The sequence below is a fragment of the Cyrtonyx montezumae genome, unplaced genomic scaffold (genome assembly GCF_038088225.1).
Source record: "Cyrtonyx montezumae isolate F1298 unplaced genomic scaffold, pur_monq_1.0 scaffold_14, whole genome shotgun sequence".
NCBI lineage: Eukaryota > Metazoa > Chordata > Aves > Galliformes > Odontophoridae > Cyrtonyx > Cyrtonyx montezumae.
In genome coordinates, this window is record NW_027071870.1 from 12362104 (window position 1) to 12383297 (window position 21194).

The 21194-nt window shown below is 46.9% G+C and overlaps 1 protein-coding gene across 1 annotated transcript; it reads right to left on the bottom strand.

The window, feature by feature from the left end:
- Nucleotides 1-13086: 13086 nt before the first annotated feature.
- FZD8 (frizzled class receptor 8) lies at nucleotides 13087-15824 on the bottom strand. The gene has a single exon (XM_065731499.1). It carries the CDS (start codon nucleotides 15732-15734, stop codon nucleotides 13719-13721), a length of 2016 nt encoding a protein of 671 aa, XP_065587571.1. The 5' UTR covers nucleotides 15735-15824; the 3' UTR covers nucleotides 13087-13718.
- Between the last annotated feature and the right edge of the window lie 5370 nt (nucleotides 15825-21194).

The following is a 21194-nucleotide window of genomic DNA, read 5'->3' on the forward strand; positions in this document are numbered from 1 at the left end:
TGGCCCGTGTTTGTGCTGCTCAGCTGCAGACCTGGCTGCTGCAGGGCCTCGTGCACCCTCCGACTCCTGACATAAGTACCTATGCACTGACACTGCAGGATTCGTATGGTACAAGAGGGAAAGACGCTTCTGGCATCTAACACTCCTTAGGGAATGTCTCTGAGTCTCCTAATAACTCTCTGCAAGTTTTGTTTATTGAAATACAAAGGCATGGTTTTACAAACTGGGTGGATTTACCAGCAAGGGAAGAGCAATGGAAGATGTGCAGAGATGTTTGTACTGTTCTGAGCTTCTCTTGCTCAAGCAAATCAGAAGACATTGCTGGTGGAGGTATCTGCAGTGGGAAGGAGGAAGCACTACAGATCTCCTTGAAAGAAGAAACAGAGGATCGCTCCTCTTCTTATATTCTCCTTATTTTCAGAATCACTGGTTGTTAAGGTACTCTGACAATACTTGATGTCATAGAAAGAGAGTAAAGGAACAATAGCTGTAGAGCAAGAAAGTAACAAGATTTTATTCTATGTAAGCAAAGATTTAGTGTTCAGACGTTACTGGATCTTATGAGTCCTTTCAGAACACACTCTGTACTCAGAAAAATATTGCAAAAACTGCTTGTTAAGTTTGCAGTGTGTATTTATAACTCTTAAGTTAAGACAGCTACTCCAGAAGAGGCGTTTCTGCCTGACCACACCACGCTCCTACCACTGCCCTCAGAAGGCTCTGGCTTGCATTCAGCAAGGGCCACCAGAACCATGGGGCAGGCACCCTGGTACTCTAGCAGGATGTCTGAAAACTGCACCTTCTGTGTTCTGTATGTAGCAAAACCAAGCATCCCTGGGAGTTTGGGCAGTATCAGCGTGATTAAGAAATAACAACAGCAAAGCATCTGTTCTATTTATTATATTAAATACGTTAGGTTATAAAACACTTTTTCTGAATAATTTTTTCTTTGTTGTAGTTTGGAATATGATTTTTAATACCAAAATAAAAGCCAAACCCCAAGTGTCCATCAACTATAATCACTTTCTTTCTTCACTCTCTTGGTTGGGTCACTTCGGTTTACTCTCAGCAGCACAGTAGAAAGCTGTGACTCTTCCCTTGTGAAGTACACTGCAGGCAGGTGTCTGGGGAATGCATAATTTCCCTTTATCAGCAGTTGCTCTCCATGAATCTCTCAGTTCAGACCATGATAGGTATTAAATGTGAAGTTAATGCTGCAGAGAGATCCTTAGTGTATTCTTTCAAGTTATTAAAATTATCTGCCCTTTTGTGATACATCGTTATTGCGGTGATTATCTTTCTAGCAGGGATCATTAGAGAGGATATTAATTGCACATAATTTTATTTTAATGTCATTGTTACAATGAAGAACAGATAAATTATTACTGCTTGTAATATTTTAAGATGATAAAAAATGCAACTCCAAAATTAGGAAAGTTGAGTAGTTGAAAGGCTGTTCTTTAACTTCTGTCTTTTGTACTGCTCTTAATAGCCTGTGTTCAGCTGATAGGGAAGTCATTTTGCAGTTCTCCTACACTGTAATTGAGCTGCTAAAATATTCTGCAAATCTGATGGCTTCTATTCAAAGTCATACCATGAACTCTTAGTTTGTGGTAATTCTTGAAAATTTGGAGAGGCAGAAATCTGTTCAGTAAGAATGAATTATATCTTTACAATTTGTATTATCTAGCATCCCAGTAGCTAGATTGCATTCATATAGTCTTGCTTGCTAGCTTTGGCCTTTCCTTCTCCCGCTTCTGTTCTCTTTTGATAGGACAAGAGGTAATGGCCTTATGTTGTGCCAGGGGAGGTTCAGGTTGGATATTAGGAAAAATTTCTTCTCAGAAATGATGAGGCATTGGCACAGGCTGCCCAGCGAGGTGCTGGGGTCACCATCTGTGGAGGTGTTCAAGGGATATGGAGATATGGCACTGAGGGGCACAGTTCTGTGGGCAGGGTGTGGGGATGGATCAACAGTTGGACTTGATTTTAGCCATCGTCTCCAACCTTTATGATTCCATGATTCTTCCATTTGGGTTGGACAAGCAGGATATTCCAGACCTCCAGATCTCCACAGCAATGATTTAATTACGGGAGTTCACATACAGTGCTAACCCAATGCATGCTTTCTGATCCTGTGCCATTCACAACATAGAAATGTCAGGAGACGGAGAGATGCCTCTGATTCAGGTTCTACAGCTAGCACATGGAGTACTGGGTTAGCTTTGATAGATGATTTACTGAGTGAAGATGATGGCAGACTCTGAGCCTTTCTTTAGTTCATATATGCTGCCCCCAAAGAAGATGAGGGTGGGGGGGCAGAAATCCCTCAGAATTCCCTCCACTTCTAGCTTTCCTATATGCATAAAGACTGCGAGACTTTAAGCACCACACACCAGTGCGTATTTGGGGATTTTCTCTCACTGAAATTTCTGCTTTTGGTGAAGAAATAATCATAACATAAAGAAACAGAATACTGTGAGCTAGTAGAAAGATTTTTTGCATTCTCCTCTGGTTTTCCTCCTTTTCTTACTGCTAGTGTGCAATATGAATACAAACAAATGACAGCAACAGGATAGGATGTTTCTAGAGCCCACTCAGGCTTGCTAAGCAATACCTTCCTTGTCCTCGCAAATGAGACACCCACTCCTCCTGCACTGGCAGACCATACACAGTGTCATAAGCTCCTTATTTTTGGCATCTGCTTTTTCCTAAGTCTCTGTGCTATCCTTGAAAGGCTAGAAAAAAATAGTCAGAGGTAGAATGCATTGGCTAAAAAATCCATGATTTTCTCCTGCTTCAGCAAGCCTCTTTCTAAAGCATTTTACTGAAACACAAAAATGGAATATCTAACACAATTTACCAAATGTGGTGGAGTGATAGATTCCTGTTCACATGGCTTCACCAGAGACTTTCACATATGCTCCCATGCGCAATCTAGGAAAGATCTTGATCTTTCTTCTAACTGGAGAAAACAGCAGAATTTGAACTGTAGCAAATTTTATGCTCCTTTGGAGCATTAAACTATTTGACATTCAATAGATGACACTAAATTAAGAAATGGTCTAAACACAGCTTTTTGGTGTTTGGTTTTATTTTTTTTCTGTAATGAAAATGGAGGTGTTAACAACTGTCAGCTTCATAGCCTGGAACTGAATTATGTGACACACACAGCTCCTTCAACTTAGGAGAAATCTGTCTCAGTTTTCATGGTCTATTGCAACAGAAACCATGTGATCATGTGAATAAATAGGAAATAATTTATCCAAAAATCTAGACAAATGACCTGTGTCTGAGTGATGTATTTCATGACCTCTAGTCACAATAACAGCCACAAGACAGCCTTTAGAACAACAGTATCACAGTTCGTACTTTGTTGGCTCTTCTACTTCACCAGAAATTCTTAAAATGTTACCAATTTGATTTAAACTTGGTGGCTGATATTTCATTCCTCCTCAGGACAGTATATCTCCCTCCACCTCCCTCCCCCCAAAGAAAGAAAGATATAGTAGATTTATTCATGGATAAGATTCCTGAAATAGAAATATTCCTTTTAGAAATAAAAGGATCAGTCTCAAAAACAATTTGGCTCGATATATTTTACCTCTTGAAAAGCTTTCGACTGGCATGACCCAAAGTGCCTGTGAACTAAAGATAAAGGTCTGGTTTCTGCAAAGCTCTTGGGCTGCTCACTCCTGTTCAGACACCTGTGGGCAGCATCAGGCTATGCTTCTTGCTTCTGCTTCAGTACCAGGTGAGGTTTCATGAAGCAGAAGGCTGTGTTTTCTCAGTGCTCCCAGCTGCACTCACATGGGGCTGCCGTGTTGCCAGCCCATCACTCAAAAAGCAGCAAGGTACAGCCTTTACCACCTAGCCTGCACTACAGCTTCCACCATTTCCGCGTTCTTTTGCCAACTGTGCTTCCAGAAGTGAGACAGAACTTGTTTACCAGCCTGCCTGTTACATCTGACTGTGCATCCAGCCCACCAGCAGAAGGCAGACAGTGCCATACAGTTACTGAAGAAGCTTCCTGGTATGAATGAGGTCAGTTACCCAAGAAGTGGGGAATAATGATGATGAATATGTTTTTTACCTGCATACAGAGCATTCCCTTTTGCTGCCCTCCCCCTTGTTGCCTGACTTGACCCCTTCTTTCCCTGCATTATGTGAGTATGCTGGGGTGAGGTGAGTGCCCTTGAGACAAGCAAGAGAAGATGCATATTTGCCCTGTCCTGCTCTTCTGGCCCCTCTAACTTTGTCTAGTCATGCTTCAACCCACACTAAGTCCATTTCCCAGGAGGGTTTTTAGCATCTTCCTTTGCTGTAGCCTTGGCCTTAGCTTACACTGACTGTTTTCTGTTCATCCAGTGCTGCCTCTTTGAATTTTGCATTTAACAGAGCTCAGGCTGTTACTCTGGGGAAAGAGGCTCTGATTTTATACCTCAGTACCCAATAACTGGAAACAAATGCCTCCAGGAGGGGTGGTTGTGTTGACAAAACTTACTTCAGTCCACAGAGAATGGGAAGGGGGAGTTGGTCTGATGTGGCTACTGACCTTCTGGAGATCTGAGATGACTTAAGTTGACTCAATTGGCCAGGCTTATATCTGTGAGAAAAACCTTTGCAAAAGCTGCTTTAAGACATCTGTGCAAACTCCAGCACAGGCCAAGAAGCATTACTATCACAAAATCCTACCAAAAACAGCCCTGCAAGCACGAGAGGATTTTGAAAACACTTTTTCATGGATTTTCCCATTAGACTGAATTCACTTTGCTGTTACATCTGTGTCAGCTGTCCAAGTGCTTAGGCAGGCAGCTGTCAATCTTGCTTTGGAGACTGATCTTAAGGAACAAAGGGGGCTTTGTCCTTCTTTTAAAGATTTATGTATTATTTAGGGCCAAACACATGGTGGTATTAGTCTGAAGAGGTCTACAGCTGGGAAGACTTTTCACTACTTTGACTATTTTTCATAAAAAACAAGTATCAGTGGCTTGCTGTGAGGTGCCAAGTTCCATTAAACCCTTGTGCACACCAGGAGACAGAGCTCCATCTGTCAGACACCTACTGACGGCCATGAGGAACAGACAGCTTGTGGGTGTTTTTGGAAATGGAGTGCTTCCTCCTGGCTCACAGTCCCGTGTGAGTAAGGACAGGAAAGTTTATAGCCCACAGATCTGATGCCCAACCCAGGCTGCACCCCCATTGCTTTCCTCTTGCCTTGTGCCACGCTGTGCTGGTGTGTAGGGGTTAGGGTCAAGCAGGACATTTAGGATAAGGGACTGCATCCACAGTAAGTGCTAATACAGCTCTCAGGAGGTGCTTGAAAAGGCCAGACTTGAGTGCAGGACCTCCATTCCTCACTGCTCTTTGCTCTTTATCAGTGCTTAGCTAGCTCAATTAATAGCGTCTCAGGAAACATTATGCTGAATCGTGTTAATATTTTATTTGAACATATTTGCTGCTCTCTAGAGGAACTGATGGAACTTGCATGGTTTAAAAATATGCTTAAGCACTTTAAGCCAGCCTACAGTTTGGGTAAGTGAAGAAAACCGAAGGAGCAAATAGTAATAAAATAGCCTCCCTAAATGGTTGTCAGGAAATGAAGCTGCATCAAAATAAATTTTAAAGTATAAAATAAAGAATAAATAACCGAATATACCTCAAAGAATAATAAAAAAATAAACTAACAAAAACAACAGATCATGGATATCATTACAGATATAGAAACAGCCAAAAAAGATGACACTAAAATAACAAATGTTAAACAAATTACGATTATCAATCAAAGATCCTATCAAGGATACCAAGGCCCTAGAAACAATGTGAAGACTGCTCCTGAGCGGGTCAGAGAGGCCACTGGCTGAGAAGCTACCTCTCTATTGAGCAATCAAAACTAGCAGTTGTACTAGCTCATGCAAAGACATGACACAGCCAAAAAAATTGGGGAAACAGCAATTAGCAAATATACCACTGAAAATACTGAAATGTTACAACAGAGCTGTGACAGATGAAAAAAAATTGCCAGAGTCTCACACCAAGGCTCAGCTCAAGATAAGTCACCTACATTTCAATTCCTATCTGTAAGCGAGGCGCCCATACTCCCCCACTATTGCTATATTAGTCTTCAGCTGAACTCCATCCTTCACTAACATGGAACTAGCAGGGGGGAAGAATAAAGGAGTAAAAACTCGAAGTATGAAAATATCAAGAAATGTGTAAGCAATGAGCAGAGCCAGAGGAGTGCTACTGTGAGGAATGCTTCCATTCACCACGTGGGATACTGCTTTTGCTCAACCAAAGAGAAAGCAAAGTCAGGAGAATAGCATTGCTATTAAGCTGAAATATTCTTTGTCAAACATTTTCATGTTAGACTTAGGAGAAGATAAAAACAAAAAAACAAAACAAAACAAAACAAAACCCCACTGATCATAGATTTCCAAAGTGCATATTGCACATCTCCACTGCAGCATTCTGAAAACTTATACAATTCCAAAGGAAGAATTGACACAAAATCCAACAGTCACAAGTACAGCCAATATTGACACACATTGGCAGACTGAGTTTATGTAACTTTTGTGTGTATTGATGTTAATACCTCTCTTGAGAGAAATCACAATTGCACAAAAAGCACTGTGGCTCTACAGGAATATACTAAGAGATATAATTCCATAACTCAATTAATGCTTAAATAAAAACTAAAAGACTGACCAGAATTGACAGAAATACATACTCAGCTATTATGAGGAAATATAGCGTATCAGAGTCTGACACTTCACTCATTGCTTTAAAAAGTATTTTTAGACACACTGCATTATAGGAGACATTAATCTAAAGTTTGTTGCCTAGTGTTTGTGGCCACTGTCTGGAAATGATAACCATCAGGATTTTCTTAAAGGCAATTTTTTTTTTTTCTCAAAGGCAGAATATAATATCATTTAATGTAGAATAATATATCCCTTTTCCAAGAGTCTGACATTATCTGTATCAAACCTTATATTAAAAATCTTCCATTATTCATCTAGGATTAAATCAGTACAGAATCTATGCACATTGCTCTGTGAATGTTACTCACTTTCAGCTTCCACGGATTATTTCTCTATTGGCTTTTGAATCTTACAGAAAACTCTGTCCTTTGTAATTCTCCACTGAATTATTTTATGATATGCATAAATATGTATTTGTATAGAATTCTATACACATATATTATATTTATGCTTATATTTTTAATACCCAATTCTTATATCTCCTATTTTTCCCAGAAGGAACTGTGTTTGAAAGCAGTGTAAATTTATGAGTTAAATCCTAATTCAGAAAAGCACTCCTGTTCAGAACAACATTTAAGCATGCTCTTACTTTAAGCATCTAATAAAATCTCACTGAAATCAGTAGGAGTTTGGCATGCACTTAAATAGTCCTTGCCACCCTACATGCTTATGATCCACTTCTATTCAAGAAAGCAATCAAGCACGAGTTTCTGAATCGGGATCTAAAGGTATTCTGTGAAAACCGTTTCTATTCCAACCCCTACCAATAAATTAGGGGTTTTGTGATTTTGCTTTTTTTTTTTTTTCATTAAGAATGTATAACGTGAATGTGCTTTGCTTCATGTTAAGCTGCAAAGGCCCATTTTATACACTGCTTGTTAAATCAGATTCTAATGATTCTTTCCTTCATGCAAATCTTTCCTCTCATTCATGGATTGTATTTAAATTCTGCTCAGCTTGCATTCATGATGCCTTGTCAGTGATTTGCATTGCTCTGATGCGTTTGCCCTGGCTGCACCCCTCACTCACTTTGGCTTGAGAACATAGAAGCCATAAATAACTCTTCAGCCGCTAAAAACAACACACACAATTCTGGTACACTAATGAGCTGGAGGATGGCAGCAGCGAAGCTCCTCGTGGGCCTCTGTGGTTTCCTGGGCTGACTATTCCTACGCCCCACTCTATATCCTGGAAAACTGTGGTTTTCCTAATTACTACAGGCAAAATATTGCTCCCCTAGAGGTTTTTTTTTCTGAGGGGGAATGCAATTTCAGCTTAAAAATCACAGTGGTAAATGTGTGTTGTGCCCAGGAACACACTGCTGCTGCCCGGCTCTGCAGCACAGCTCCAGATGGCAGCAGTGTACAGGAGCACGGCGCAGAGCTGCAGGGCCTGGAGCTGGATGGCAAAGCACCCCTCTCCTTCCAAAGAGCCAGACTTCATTTTATTCCCACCCTACGTTTGGTCAGACGGCCAAGGAAAGCATTTTGCTTCATAAGCCAAATTGCTGCGTTTTCTGATTTGCATCAAATGAGGCCATTTCCATTTCAGCCCCGGGGCAGCGGTGAGCATGCCACGTCTGACGCACCTCCTGGATCACACCAGCTCACGGCACCAAAACAGCCATTTCCAATTCCAGAAGACGTGACAATGGGACACTGAGGACATCTTGTAAATTTCTCTCGTGTATAACATCAAGCAGAAATAAGAATTGAGATGAAGAAATTTCTGTTAAAAAAAAAATCAATCGGAGGCGTATTTTAGCAATGACTAAAATTTAGAGGGAAGAACACACAGCTAACACGTAAAAGCGTGTGTGAAGCATCCCATAAAACATAGTGAAAACAGCCACAGGCTCCTGTTGGGGCAGAGAAAGGGACGGTATCGCTGTGCAGGGATGGGGCGATGGGGGTGAGGAAGAGCGGCTGTCGTTCCCGCCTCCGCCCGGCAGAGGGCGCTGCCGCACGGCGCTGGCGTGGAGGGCGAACGTGTCAGGGTGCGATTGTAAAGAGGGCTGAAAGAGCCGGGAAATCCAGGTTCTTCTTCTAGACTTGACACGTACACTTAATTAGCCTGAGTATTGCTGCAATTTTTGTCTCGCAAGAAGGAATTTGACTGTTAATTCACTGATGAGTGTGGAGTGCTTTGAGATCACAGATAAAGGGCTTGTGGGAGTGAGAAGGTATTACCTCCGCCTTCAGAAAGCTCAGCTCGGCACCTGACCTCAGGTACCAGTTTCTGAAGTGATTTGACTGTCCTTAATTACCTCTGATGATGGCTCCACATTTTAATACCAGACACCGGTTATTTCCACTCCACCAAGCATTTACGATGGGTGAACCCTCCTCCTGAACTAGTGAAATTCATATACCTGATTCCAGTAATGGCCATTTGCAGACGGTTAAATAAATCGAGCTATTTGAGCACTGCCAATCCAGTTCTCTTAAGCACTGCCTACGAAATCATAACCACATTCACGGATTCTGCCCTGTTTGATATTTCTCCCACAGACCATTATTTTTACAGCACTTTCCCTACTTTCCTAAGGCTCACTCTGTTTTTTTTTTCATGGTGACCTTTGCTGCCCAGCCTCTTGAAGTCTGGGAAGAGGTGTGCTGTCTTTTCAGTACCATCCAGGGTGAAAAAAAGAGAGAACATGGCCAGAATGGGAAACAGAGGGAGATTGTTCCTCATTTGCTGCCTGCAGGGCCAGGGGTGGGTAATTCCATGGTGGAAGAAGTGTGTGCCTGGAGAAACAGCATATGCAGGGCACTGGACATGTGGGCAGGAGCAAGACATGCTGCATTAGTGCTGCGCCCAGCACTTCGGAAGCTGGTTGTGATTCTAAAAGCTGCTTTGTCTATACCACACTGAGCTTTCTTACAGCTTTTCCTTGGCTCTAGGTGAGCCTTCACCCCAAGACCATATCACTTTTGTGGGTTTTTTGTCAATGTTCTTGTTTTTTGACTGTTCATCATCACTGTTTCAGTTTTTCCCGTCAAGTGGCCAGTGTGTCTTGCCTAAATTTTAGGCCCGCATTTCTTACCCTCATCCGTGAGTCCTATTAGGACTGGTTCAGCACCTTGGAAGAACTTGCTAATGGGCGAGCACCACACTATTTCAATTTTTAAATATGGTGTAGGAAAGAAGGGGAAAAAAAAGACTCTTTGTGCACCAGTCTCAGCCTTCGTATTCCTTTTATTGCAGGAACTATAAAATGTTTCCCAGAATGCCTGGCCACTTTCACATTAGTTCAATATAAAAGAATTTCCCTGTCCAAAGTCTTTTCCCTTTCATGAAAATTGCTTATCAAAGCTTCAGAAAAGTCTTCCCAGAACAAGGGAAGTTTAGGAGCAGGATGCAGGCCACTTACGTTAGCTCCAAGGGAGTTGTCCCTCCCAAGTGCTCTGCAGCACACCTGGGCTGCTCTGCCTCTTTAAAAAGCCCACAGGCAGCTGGGCTAGCTCCTTTGGAGGCCACGGGATTATTCAGTCATTACAGCAGGAGGAGGCTAATCCATAGGATTTCCTTTTGAAGCAGGAACATGTAAAGCAGGGGAAGGGTCCTGGAAAGAAAAGGAACACTCAAAAGGTATGCTGCTTAATAAAGAAAAAAAAAATCCCAAACCGTGTTTCTCTACTGGCTTAGTCATTCTGCTGAATGAAGCAGTTAAACCTTTCTATGAGCAGTGGGAGGCTCTCAGTTGCCTTCTACCCAGCCTTTCAGACGCTGCTGTTCAGGTTGTGCCGTGGAGTCACACCAGTGATTGTGAGGCTCTCATGAGCTGGTGTGGGTGCTGCTGCTGCCCACGGGTGAGCCAGTACCAGGGATGCCTGCAGCCCTCCTGCTCTGTGAGCAAGTACTTGGCTCACTCATCTGTTGGGACTATTGTTAGTAATTCTCCAGCAGCTCTAGGGAGAAGGCAGGTTTAGCATCAGACCTTGAAAATTAGCATGTAACTCCTACCACGTCATATTTTTGGGGGACCTTCATAGTGAAATTATCTTTGAAGTCTGATAAAAGTTATCATGATAATGTGAAGTCCAGTGTAGCTGTGGATTTGTGTATCTTGTATATCTGAGTGCTATTTTTATTTTTGTCTTTACTCCTCTCCCAGACAAAATTTTATGTCGATTCACAGAAATCTGCACTGGTAAACGATTTCTCTAGCACTGTTTCCCCGTGTTTGGGCTTTTGGCAAGTTAAATTCTCTCTCTCATCTTCGTTTAACCTTTGTGTTATTGTTCAGTCAGTCTTGGCGTTACTCAGGCATCTTGGTAATCTAGTTCTGGGACTGCTTCCCTGGCTGTGTTTACCTGCACCACTTCGTTGCTGATTCCAGAGCAGGCTGAGCCACGGGGCTACTTCTTATTGGTTTCTGTGAAATGCTTTAATCTCAGCACCAGCAGCACGTACCAGCAGTCTGCAAGAGACTTTTCTAACAAACTCCCACCAAATAGCTCCTGCTCCCCTTCCCAGCTACATGTGTGGGATTCCCTAGCATGAAGAAAACCTTAACCATAGCTTCACTGACAGCAGGGGACTACACCAATTCAAATGTTTTAACAACTGTTAAAAAGAGTTGTTCCAGCAATACAGTGTAACTCACGTAAAGGAAAACACTAGGGTAAAGCAAGTCAGTAATACAGGTGGAATTCTGATTGATTAGCACATACATTGTGCAGCAAGCACAAATCCCAGTGGAGTATCCTTCACAAACAAGGAATTAAAAATGTTGTTTTCTCTCCTAGAGTCAAAGATGGACATTTTCAATTCTTCCTTTTCATGATCCTGGTAACTTTGTAGAAGTGGAAGTCTCTATTAAGCCATGGGAACTTTGAAAGGGACACCAAATAATCAAGTCAGTGCTCAATGGAACAAGGTTTTTCCCACAAATAATGATTGATATCTGTGTCATTAGCAGGGTAGCTGCCCATCTCTTACCATGACTGACAGGTTAATAAGGGACCTGGGGCTATCTTTTCACTGCTAACACACAACCTAACCAATTGCTTTTAAATTATTGCTAATTTGACAGAATATAAGCAGAAGGCGTAAAAAAAAATATCTGGAACACAAAAATGTATAACGTGGTTTTTAGTCTTTGCATTCTCAGCGATTTTAGAAAAGAAATTAGAATTTAAGAGGTGTTTTTTTTTTTCCTTTTTAAAGACGCTCCATTTTTAAAGAAAATCTTGCAGTTGTTCTTTGGTTCAATTAGGAGCAAAAGAGAAGGGAGTTTTGTAATGCAATTGTCCTGTAAAGGAAAATGTTTTAAATTGGGGAGATTATGTGAGCAGACCACCTGTAGGGCATTCATAGCTCTTTTCTATAATGCTCCAAGCCATGCCTTGCTGCCTGCAGTCTGGCTAACAATGCAGGGAAAAGCTGTTTAAAAGGCTGTTCTCCCTTTTCCCTCTGGTGTTCACTAACTGTTACAAGTCTTCCTCTTAAAATAAAGTAAAAAAAAAAAAAAAAAAAGTCCCATGTCCCTTTAATTGAAGAACTTTAAGGCTCCATGGTGGCCAATTGGTCTGCAACAAGAGGAACCAGGCAGCGGGGAAAGAAACTTCAGACTATACATCACGTTTGGTGAAGAGAAAAGATCAAAGTTTTCCCAAACTCAAAAGAAACCAAGTTCCCTACAGATTAACCCTATTCATTTAGCTCCTCTTAAAGGAATGATGTTCTGAGCCACTGGGCAGACAGGTAAAAAGTTCAACAATTGCCAAAGCATTCTTCTGTTAATTCAACAGCCTTCTGCTCAAATAAATTAGCTTAGTCCTGACAGAAGAACAATGCCTTTTCTCTTGAGAAAGGGACATATTTGATATACAAAAGTTAAGTATGAAAGGTTAAGATGCTAGTTTGATCTGTTAAGGAGAGATAGATCTAACAAATCTCGGGTCGCTGCAGCATGCGATGGATGAGTTTAAAACATAAACTTTGTACAAACAAGTGTGCAAAGTGTTGACAGAAGCACGGACAACAGATATGAGAGGTGCATCCACATTCTTAAAATAGCACCCATTCTGAAAGGCTTCTCAAGCCATGGAAGTGGACTTTAAAACAGGCTTGGCTTGAAGATACTGTCGCTGTTCAATACCAGGGAACGGTGGTGAGATACCCCCCAGTTCTGGCAAATACTTTTTAGAATCGCTTGTTTTTCTTATGCTGAGATATTCCTCTACCTTATCCTAGCTGGCCACCTATTACTCAGACAGAAGTGGAGCTCCTCCTTCAGACCCTCACTGGTGAGAACCACCCACAGACACAGCTGCTGCAATAACCAGGGCAGGAGTAGGGGAAAAGCCTGAAGAAGTCATTTATCAAAAGTCATTTTATTGACAAAATAGAATACTCATATTTGCTCTTACAGGGGTAGCCTCTAAACTTTTTTACAAAAAAAATTTACAGACTGTATAGCTTTGGATATATACATATTTTACACATCTGTACAAGGTAACAAATAATTATATAAATACATCCTTTAATGTAGGAAACCCGTATTTATCTGGGGTGTGTAATTAAGACATGTTTTGATTCAGTCTGTTATAAGGCATTTGCCTGGTCACCGATATCCTAAAAACCTGTAGTTCCAGCAGACTCCCATTTTGGATGGGGGAGGAAGGCCCTCCTTCCCAGAAGCTGCTGTTAGTCCAGAGTGAATCGGGAGCCGCTCCCGCCTCGCCCTCTGCAAGACACGGGTGAGCCCCTGCCCTCCTCTGCCAGCAAAATAATATGCTGGCTCCTTGAAGTACATGCTCCCTGCATATGAATGGAGGGGAAGGAGGAGGGGGCCGGAGCCTGGGGCCTCTGCCAGCTGCATTGTTCTATACAAGCTGTGGCTAATAAGGACCATTAGTGGTTCATTAATGGCACCAAACAGCGAGGGGGCATTTCAGGCAGGCCAGTGTCCCTCATTCCCTAACCTATGGCCTCTTTCCCCCCTCCTCACACTTGAGACAGAGGCATCTGCTTGGGGTAGGAGACGGAGCTGGCAGTGCCAGACCTCCACGTCAGGCCAGTGCTGACATCGCTGTACAAGGAGCCGCCTCCACCAGCCCCGAGTCCTCCAGCAGCAGCGATGGCGGCCTGCCCGCCCACTCCTGCTCCCGTGCCCCCTGCCACGGCAGCACCTTTGCTGGCCCAGCAGCAGCGGGTGCACAGGGCCCTCCAGGACTCGAGGGTCTTGCCCGACCAGACCCAGACGCCGGAGGTGATGCCCACCACCAGGCACATGAAGTACTTAAGCATGAAGACGGCGTAGTCAGGGCGGCGGGCTTGGTCGGGCTGCTGGTCGCGCAGGCAAGGGCAGTTGTGCGTGGCCTCCCAGCGGGGCCGGTTGTGCTGCTCGTAAAAGAGGCAGGCGACCACGCTGGCGGCCGGCACGGTGTAGAGCACGGTGAAGAGGCCCAGACGTATCATCAGCTTCTCCAGCTTGTGGGTCTTGGTGGGGCCGCCCTGCTGCTTGATGACGCTGCGGATGCGGAAGAGCGAGACGAAGCCGGCGAGCAGGAACATGGAGCCGATGGCCAGGTAGATGAGCAGCGGAGCCAGCACGAAGCCCCGCAGGTTCTCCAGGCTCTGGTTGCCCACGTAGCAGATGCCGGCCACCGGGTCCCCGTCCACGGAGCTGAGCGCCAGCACGGCGATGGACTTGACGCTGGGGAGCAGCCAGGCGGCCAGGTGGAAGTACTGCGCGTAGCCGGCGATGGCCTCGTTGCCCCACTTCATGCCGGCCGCCAGGAACCACGTGAGGGACAGGATGACCCACCAGATGGAGCTGGCCATGCCGAAGAAGTAGACGAGCAGGAAGACCACGGTGCACAGCGCCGGCCCCGTGCTCTCGTAGCGCACGTGCTCGGCCACCGCCAGCTCGGGCTGTAGCTCCGCCGCGCCGCCCGCCGCCCCGCGCCCCCCCGCCGCTCCCGCGCCGCCGCCCGCCCCCGCCGCGCCGGGCCCCGCGCCGCCCGCGCCCGCGCCGCCGCTGCACGCCACCTTCTCGTGGCCGGCCACCAGGCGCACCAGGTAGCCCAGCGAGACGAAGAGGTAGCAGGCGGCCAGGAAGATGATGGGCCGCTCGGGGTACTTGAAGCGCTCCATGTCGATGAGGAAGGTGGACACGGTGGCGAAGGTGGAGAGGAAGCAGAGCACGGACCACAGGCCGATCCAGAAGGCGGTGAAGGCGCGCTCGTCGGGGCTGAAGTAGGGGTTGTGGCAGGGCAGCGCGCAGTTGGCGATCTGCCCCGTCTTCACGCGGTTGTACAGCGGGTGCCGCTCGCTGGACACCGACACCATGGGAGCGCGGCACTGGCAGCCCGGCTCGCAGGGCGGCGGCGGCGGGCGCGGGGCTTCGGCCGCGGGGGGTGGGACGGCGGCGGCGGGAGGGGGGGGCACCCTGGCGGGGCCGCCGGGCCGGGAGCCGCGCGGGGGGGGCTTGGCGGGCGGCGGCGCGGCCGTGGTGAGGTCGGTGCGGTTGTAGTCCATGCACAGCGTGTCGGGGCTGCCCTGCTCCGGCAGCCGGTCGCAGCGCATCCTGTCGGGCCAGGCGAAGCCGTACTGGCGCATGAGCGGCGCGCAGCCCGCCTTGGCCCGCTCGCAGACGCTGCGGCAGGGCGGCAGCGGCTTCTTGTAGTCCTCCAGGCAGATGGGGGTGTACATGCTGCACAGGAAGAAGCGCAGGTCGCTGGAGCACTGGATCTCCACCAGCGGCCAGAACTGGTGCACCTCCAGCCCGGCCTCGTCCTGCGTGTCGTGGTTGAACTGGTTGGGCATGTAGGTGTAGTTGTAGCCGATGCCCTTGCAGAGCGGCACGGTGATCTCCTGGCACGACAGCTCCTTGGCCGACGAAGACGACGAGGACGACGACGCGGCGGCGGCGGCCGAGGCGGCGGCACAGCCTGCACGCTGCAGCAGGGCCAGGGCGGCGAGCAGCGGGGTGACGGCCAACAGGTAGCTCCACTCCATGCTGGGCGCCGGCGGGCACGGCCGCCTCCCCTCCTCCCGTCCCGCGCCGCGGCCCCGGCAGGTGAGGGGCGGCCCCGCGCCCGGCGGAGAGGAGGGGGGTGGGGGAGAAGGGTGCTCCGCTCAGGGGAGGCCGCTCAGCCGGCCTCGCATGTCTCCGGGCTGCGGGAGGGCTCTCACGGCTGCCAAGAGAAGTTTCGCTCCCGGTCCCCGCGCGGCGCGGTCAATATGGCCGAGGCGGCTCCGGGACGAGGCGCTGCGCCCCGCGCTCCCACCGCCTCGATCGGCCGCGGCAGCCGCGGCCGGAGCGGCTCGTCCCGCCGCCCGCACGAGCGCTGCGTTCCGCTGATTGCCGCCAGCCGGGGCCGGGCAGGGCGGGGCCGCCGCTCGCTCCGCTCCCGTTCTGGCCGCGTTCGCCACCTGAGCCCCGGGGAGAGCGCGGCAGCGCCTCGGCGCAACTTCTCACTCCTCGGCCCCGGCAGCGCCAGTCCGGCCGCCGCGCTCTCATGAATATTTATAGCGAGCGCCGCCGGGCCCCGCCCCCAGCGCCCCGGCCGCCAATCGCGCCGCTCTGGGCGGTGAGCTCGGAGCCGACCCCGGCACGCCTTAAGGTGGAGCGGCCGGTGGGCCCCAGCGCGGCGTGCCCTGCTCGGCCCTTCCGCCGTGGGGACGTTGTGCTTTTTTTGCAGGCTGTCCCCCTGAGAAGCGCTTCGCTTCACGGGAGTTCCCGGTGGAGCCAAGGTTCTGCGGCACGGGGCTGTGCGGCTGTGGCCGCCCTCAGACCTCCGCTCTCCGCACGTGCCCCGGGCCGGGCTCAGCGCCCGCGAGTTCTCTGTGCGCGGCTCGGCGGAAGGGCAGCGTTGCTGCTCTGGACGGGAGGGGGGGGGGGAGAGGGGTGATAGGGAGAAACGCACGCAGCAGTGGGACGGCTTGGGCTGAAACGCGGAGTTTCGAACACACGCGCGCTGCCTCCCCTTCGCTGCCACGCCGCGGAGGTGCGTGCTCTGGCTCCGCTCCTGCGGCACCGTCGCGTCCTGGCAGGTGAACGGCCGCCGGGATCCCGCCCTGCGGCCGCCGCATTGTCCCCGCACGGCGCGAACGGTCCCGGGGCAGCCGGCCCCCACCGCTGGGACTCGGGGGGGAGGAGGGGGGGTGAGACGTCGCCGGTCTCCTCCCTTCCCCCACCCCCTCCCGCCCCCCTTCCCGTCGCGTCGCTCCCCGCCGGACCACCTTAAGGGCCGGTGCGCGGCGGGGCCGTCCCGCGGGGTTGCCGTCCGCCCGGGCCGGGGCGTTTGTTTGTTAATTGCGGCGCTGTTGCGCTTCGCGTGGAGCTCCAGCTGCGGCCGTAATGACTGCGAGCGCGGGAACGCGCCGGGGCCGGAGGCGCGGGGCGGGTGGGAAAGCGCAGCCCGAAGTTCGCTGCCTCTGCAGACGGGAACCTCCGCGACCCCTTTCTCCTCCCCATGTAAATGGACGCGCAGGTCTCCCGGCGAGGAGGAAATGGGCAATAACGACGCGATAAACGCGTTCCGTGTGTAATCGTTGCGGTCATTTGCAGAACTCTCCGCCCCCAGCCCACCTGTAGGGAGCGGTTTTGCTCGGACGTGATGCAGAAATGCTGAGGACGTGGCAGCGCGCCGCTGTGTTTCGCAGTTGCGGGCTACGAAACCAATGGCATACATACATTTGGTCAGAACTTCTCCCAAAGCAGCGCCCGTTTCCCAAAGAGCGCTCCCGCAGAACGGTCAGTTCCCCGTTGTAAGGTGCGAGGACACCGAGCAGCGCCCGGCCCATGGAAAACCCGTCCTCCGCTTGGGACACGGAGAGCCGTGCTTCTCATAAAGAGACGGAACAGTGAGCCGTTCTGCTCAGGAGAGCCGGGCGAGCCTGTAAATCGCCTCTGTCAGGCTCCTTATTGCCTGTTACAAAGTACCTTTGTACGCTGAACTTAAGCTCTGCACTAGAGACAGCAGATGTGAAGTGATGCTTTCCAAAAGCAACACAGATGCTGTGCGATTTCCATCGCAATATTTCAGCAAGGAAGCTCAGGAGACATGCCGAATGCTGCAGTTTAGAATTACACTGTAACTCTCCCAGAAATAAGAGAATACCAAGTTTCTCAATAGTGCGCTTGGCTTCACTTTTGCTGTCGTTCATATATGCTCTTGTTTTCTTACAGTGGGAGAAGAGATGCGGCATGAAGATGCTGAGTTTCTTGAGGCTGTTCATTAACATGTGGAACTATGGAACTTCATAACGATGGCATATCCAAATTTCCTTGCCAAGACCGTGATGATTTCTCAAATTGTCTTTCAGATATATAAAACAGCGCAGCCGTGGGGAGGGCGTTCTGCTTTAGTTGACTGAAAAGCAGCCTGGATAGCTTACAGCTGTGGAATCACAGCCGTTGTGTGTTCCTCCAGTGCTGAGGCCTCACTGAAGTCAGTGGAAGCACTGAGATGAAGGAACCAAAGCTCAACTCTTAAAAATGGGTTGTGTGTTTTTCCAGAAAATACAGCAGCTGCTTTTTCTGAAGAACTGTGCTTTGCTATAGCCATACAGATTACTTTAGAACACTTTGTAGTGGTTTCCAAACAAATGTCCAGTCATCAAGTCAAGCAGAAATAGAAAGCCAGCAGATGAAGGCAAAAATGTTACAGATGCTTCAACTCTGCAAACCTGTAGATTTGACAAGTAGTTACTGTTTAGGCAAGTCTTTGTTGCCACAAATGTTAGTGCCACTTTAGTTCAAGTGTTTTGGCTATTGCCTGTCATTGGCTTCCCTAAGCCTAATTTTTGACTGCTTCGAAGGCTTTGCTCATTTGATTGTATGGATCACATCAAACCAGATAATGGAAACTACAGAGCTTTTTAGTTTGAAGGGTTGGTAAATTGGCCCTTCATTTTATTTTTTATTTTTTACTTGAATGTAAAATACCATGTAAAATGTTTTAAGTGGCACTTTGCTTATTAAAAAAATACAGACCTTTAGTTCATAATGAAAAGAATGCTATTTAATTTCCCCAGTAAGTTGTGGTGGGCCACTGTCTATTGGATAAATCAGTGAATGATGCTTTTATAAAAAAATTGTTTGAAAGGGAAATCTTACTCAGTGGAAATTGTTCAAGTAATCTTGGTAGAATGAAGCCTTGACTGAAGGCAGAGCTGCCCATGCAGGGGTTGGATCTGGACGATATTTAAGGTCCCTCCCAATCCCAGCTATTCTATGATCCTAAGCAAATTCATGGATTACATTCCGAAAGGACTGTCTAGGTTGATCTCCTTCCTATTACAGGCCACAAAGCTTCATCCAGAGACTTTCTGCAAACAGTGGTTACCTGTGAGACTCAGGATTTTGCATGGGCAGCATGTTGAACAACACTTTGAAATGAGGAAGTGGAATATTGTGAGAACAGAGTAAAGGGCAAGCAGGGGAAAGAATACCATTGCAGGTAGGTGCTGTAGCTTAAGATGGAGTCATGGCATCATGCTATGTTCATTTTTCCCCTAAAAAGTACCACCTAAATGAGAGTTAAAACTTTTTTTTTTCAGTTCAAACTTTTTTTCCATGTGTCACGTGTGGTCTCAAACTGAGTAGAGTTGTGAGCAGTCCAAGTATGGGAAAGAATGCATTGATTTGCACTTCTGAAAGTCAGCAAAGCAGAAATTATGGGTAAAAATCCAGTTCTATATAAAGTTGCAAAACAAAACAAATAAACAAAGAAGTAGAGATTGTAGAGTACAAGTATACACACATATCCCATATTTTGATAGGTATTTTTCCTTTTGCAGAGGAATTAAATAGCATTGACACAGCTTCTGAGGCAGCCTGTATTTTACTGTGATTCTTGAGAACTCCTTGTAGACAAGAAGAAGAATGTTTTGTTTATATCTTTTCAGGGTTGTCAAATCTGTTTGCGAATGAGCCTGCTAACGTGATGGTCATACAGGAGAGAGACTTCAGGGAAAAAGAAAAAATACTGTGCACAATCTGCTGTGTTTCCTCCTTCTAGGGTGCAGTGAGCAGGCAACAGAGGAGTAGAAGCTGCTGGAAGATTGCTTTGCTGTCCCTTTACCATAAAGGAGGATGACAAAGTGATTGATCAGTGCTGTGTTCTGAGGATTGCTCCAACAGCGTAGCAGTGAAGCTGCAGGTTGTAGCTAGAGGATTTTCTGCAGAACAGAAGAGTAGATCTTGATTAGACTCCTTCCTGAGGCTGCTTTGGATGCACTGGCTTAGCAAGAAGCAGCATGAGCAGCAGAATCAGCATAGGAAGTTAGTGGCAGCAGTGGTTTAGAATGAGGACAACATAAGGTCAAGGTGTATCAAAAGGTTTGCTTGTATACCCTCACACCATGATGTCACAGATTGGGCTGCAATGTCTGTAATCATATAATGTCTCATTTCCCTTTGGTGAAACAATAGAGGAGGAAGGAATACAAGTAAACATGATTTGTGAGGATTACTAATGAAAATAGATGTTCTGAGGACAATTTTTTTTTTCCCTCCATGGTGTTAATTTTCATTTTTCCTATTATTTAGCAATTAATGTTTGCAATTATTTTACTTATATTCTACCTGTGCTACAGGTTGCAATACCTCATGGTGTGATGTTTTGCATGTTATAAATTACATGGCCAACTTTTAGTTTTCCTGCAGTAGTATTTTTTTTTCATTTTAACCATATGTGGAGAATAAATAATACAAGTATCATGCAATTCAGTGTCTGCTCACGAGGTATGTATGGATGTAGTGAGTAGTGTTGTCTTCCTCTGATTGCTCAGGTGACCAGTCACTTACTTTCAAGCAACTGTTGGATCATTAGTGTGTAAGTGTGCTCTTGAATTGAGGTAAGGTTCTGTGGATCCAGGCTGGCAAGAAGTTTGGTCTCTGGTGATAATACGAGAATATACATATGCAGTGTTCATTCTTACAAGTCAAAGCTTGTCCCAGTGTGAGCACTGAAGTTTTCCAGCATGCCAGTGACATCTGTGTGGTGATGTGATTCTCTCCTTATGCTTCATCAGAATGTAGTTAATGCTCATACATGCTGAAATGGCGCATGCCCCATTTCAGTGTGAAGCCCTTCTGATGAATCTTCATTTTTGGAAACCTCAGTTTTACCAATTTGGGCATAAGCCCCTGCAAATTTTCTCATAAATATTCATTGCCATCTGGCTTACCTGACTGAGCTGTAGCCATGCAAGGTGAATGGCTTGCAAATAAGAATGACCATCTTAAGATGGTATGGCATGCCTATATCTGTTTTTTAATGTCAGAATCTACTGGAGGAATGAAGGGGGCCTCTATTTTTTATCTTACTAACTTCAAGGTATCTGTGTTTGGGTTACATAGTAACAGATGCTGATAACGCAAGTTACTCTGAGTATTTCTGAGTATTGAATTTGACAGGTTATATGAAACAATCACAGTGGAGAAGCTGGGGAGTACTAAGTTCTTTC

Coding starts and splice junctions, on each gene's coding strand:
- FZD8 (XM_065731499.1), bottom strand. CDS start 15,734: ATGGAGTGGAGCTACCTGTTGGCCGTCACCCCGCTGCTCGCCGCCCTG.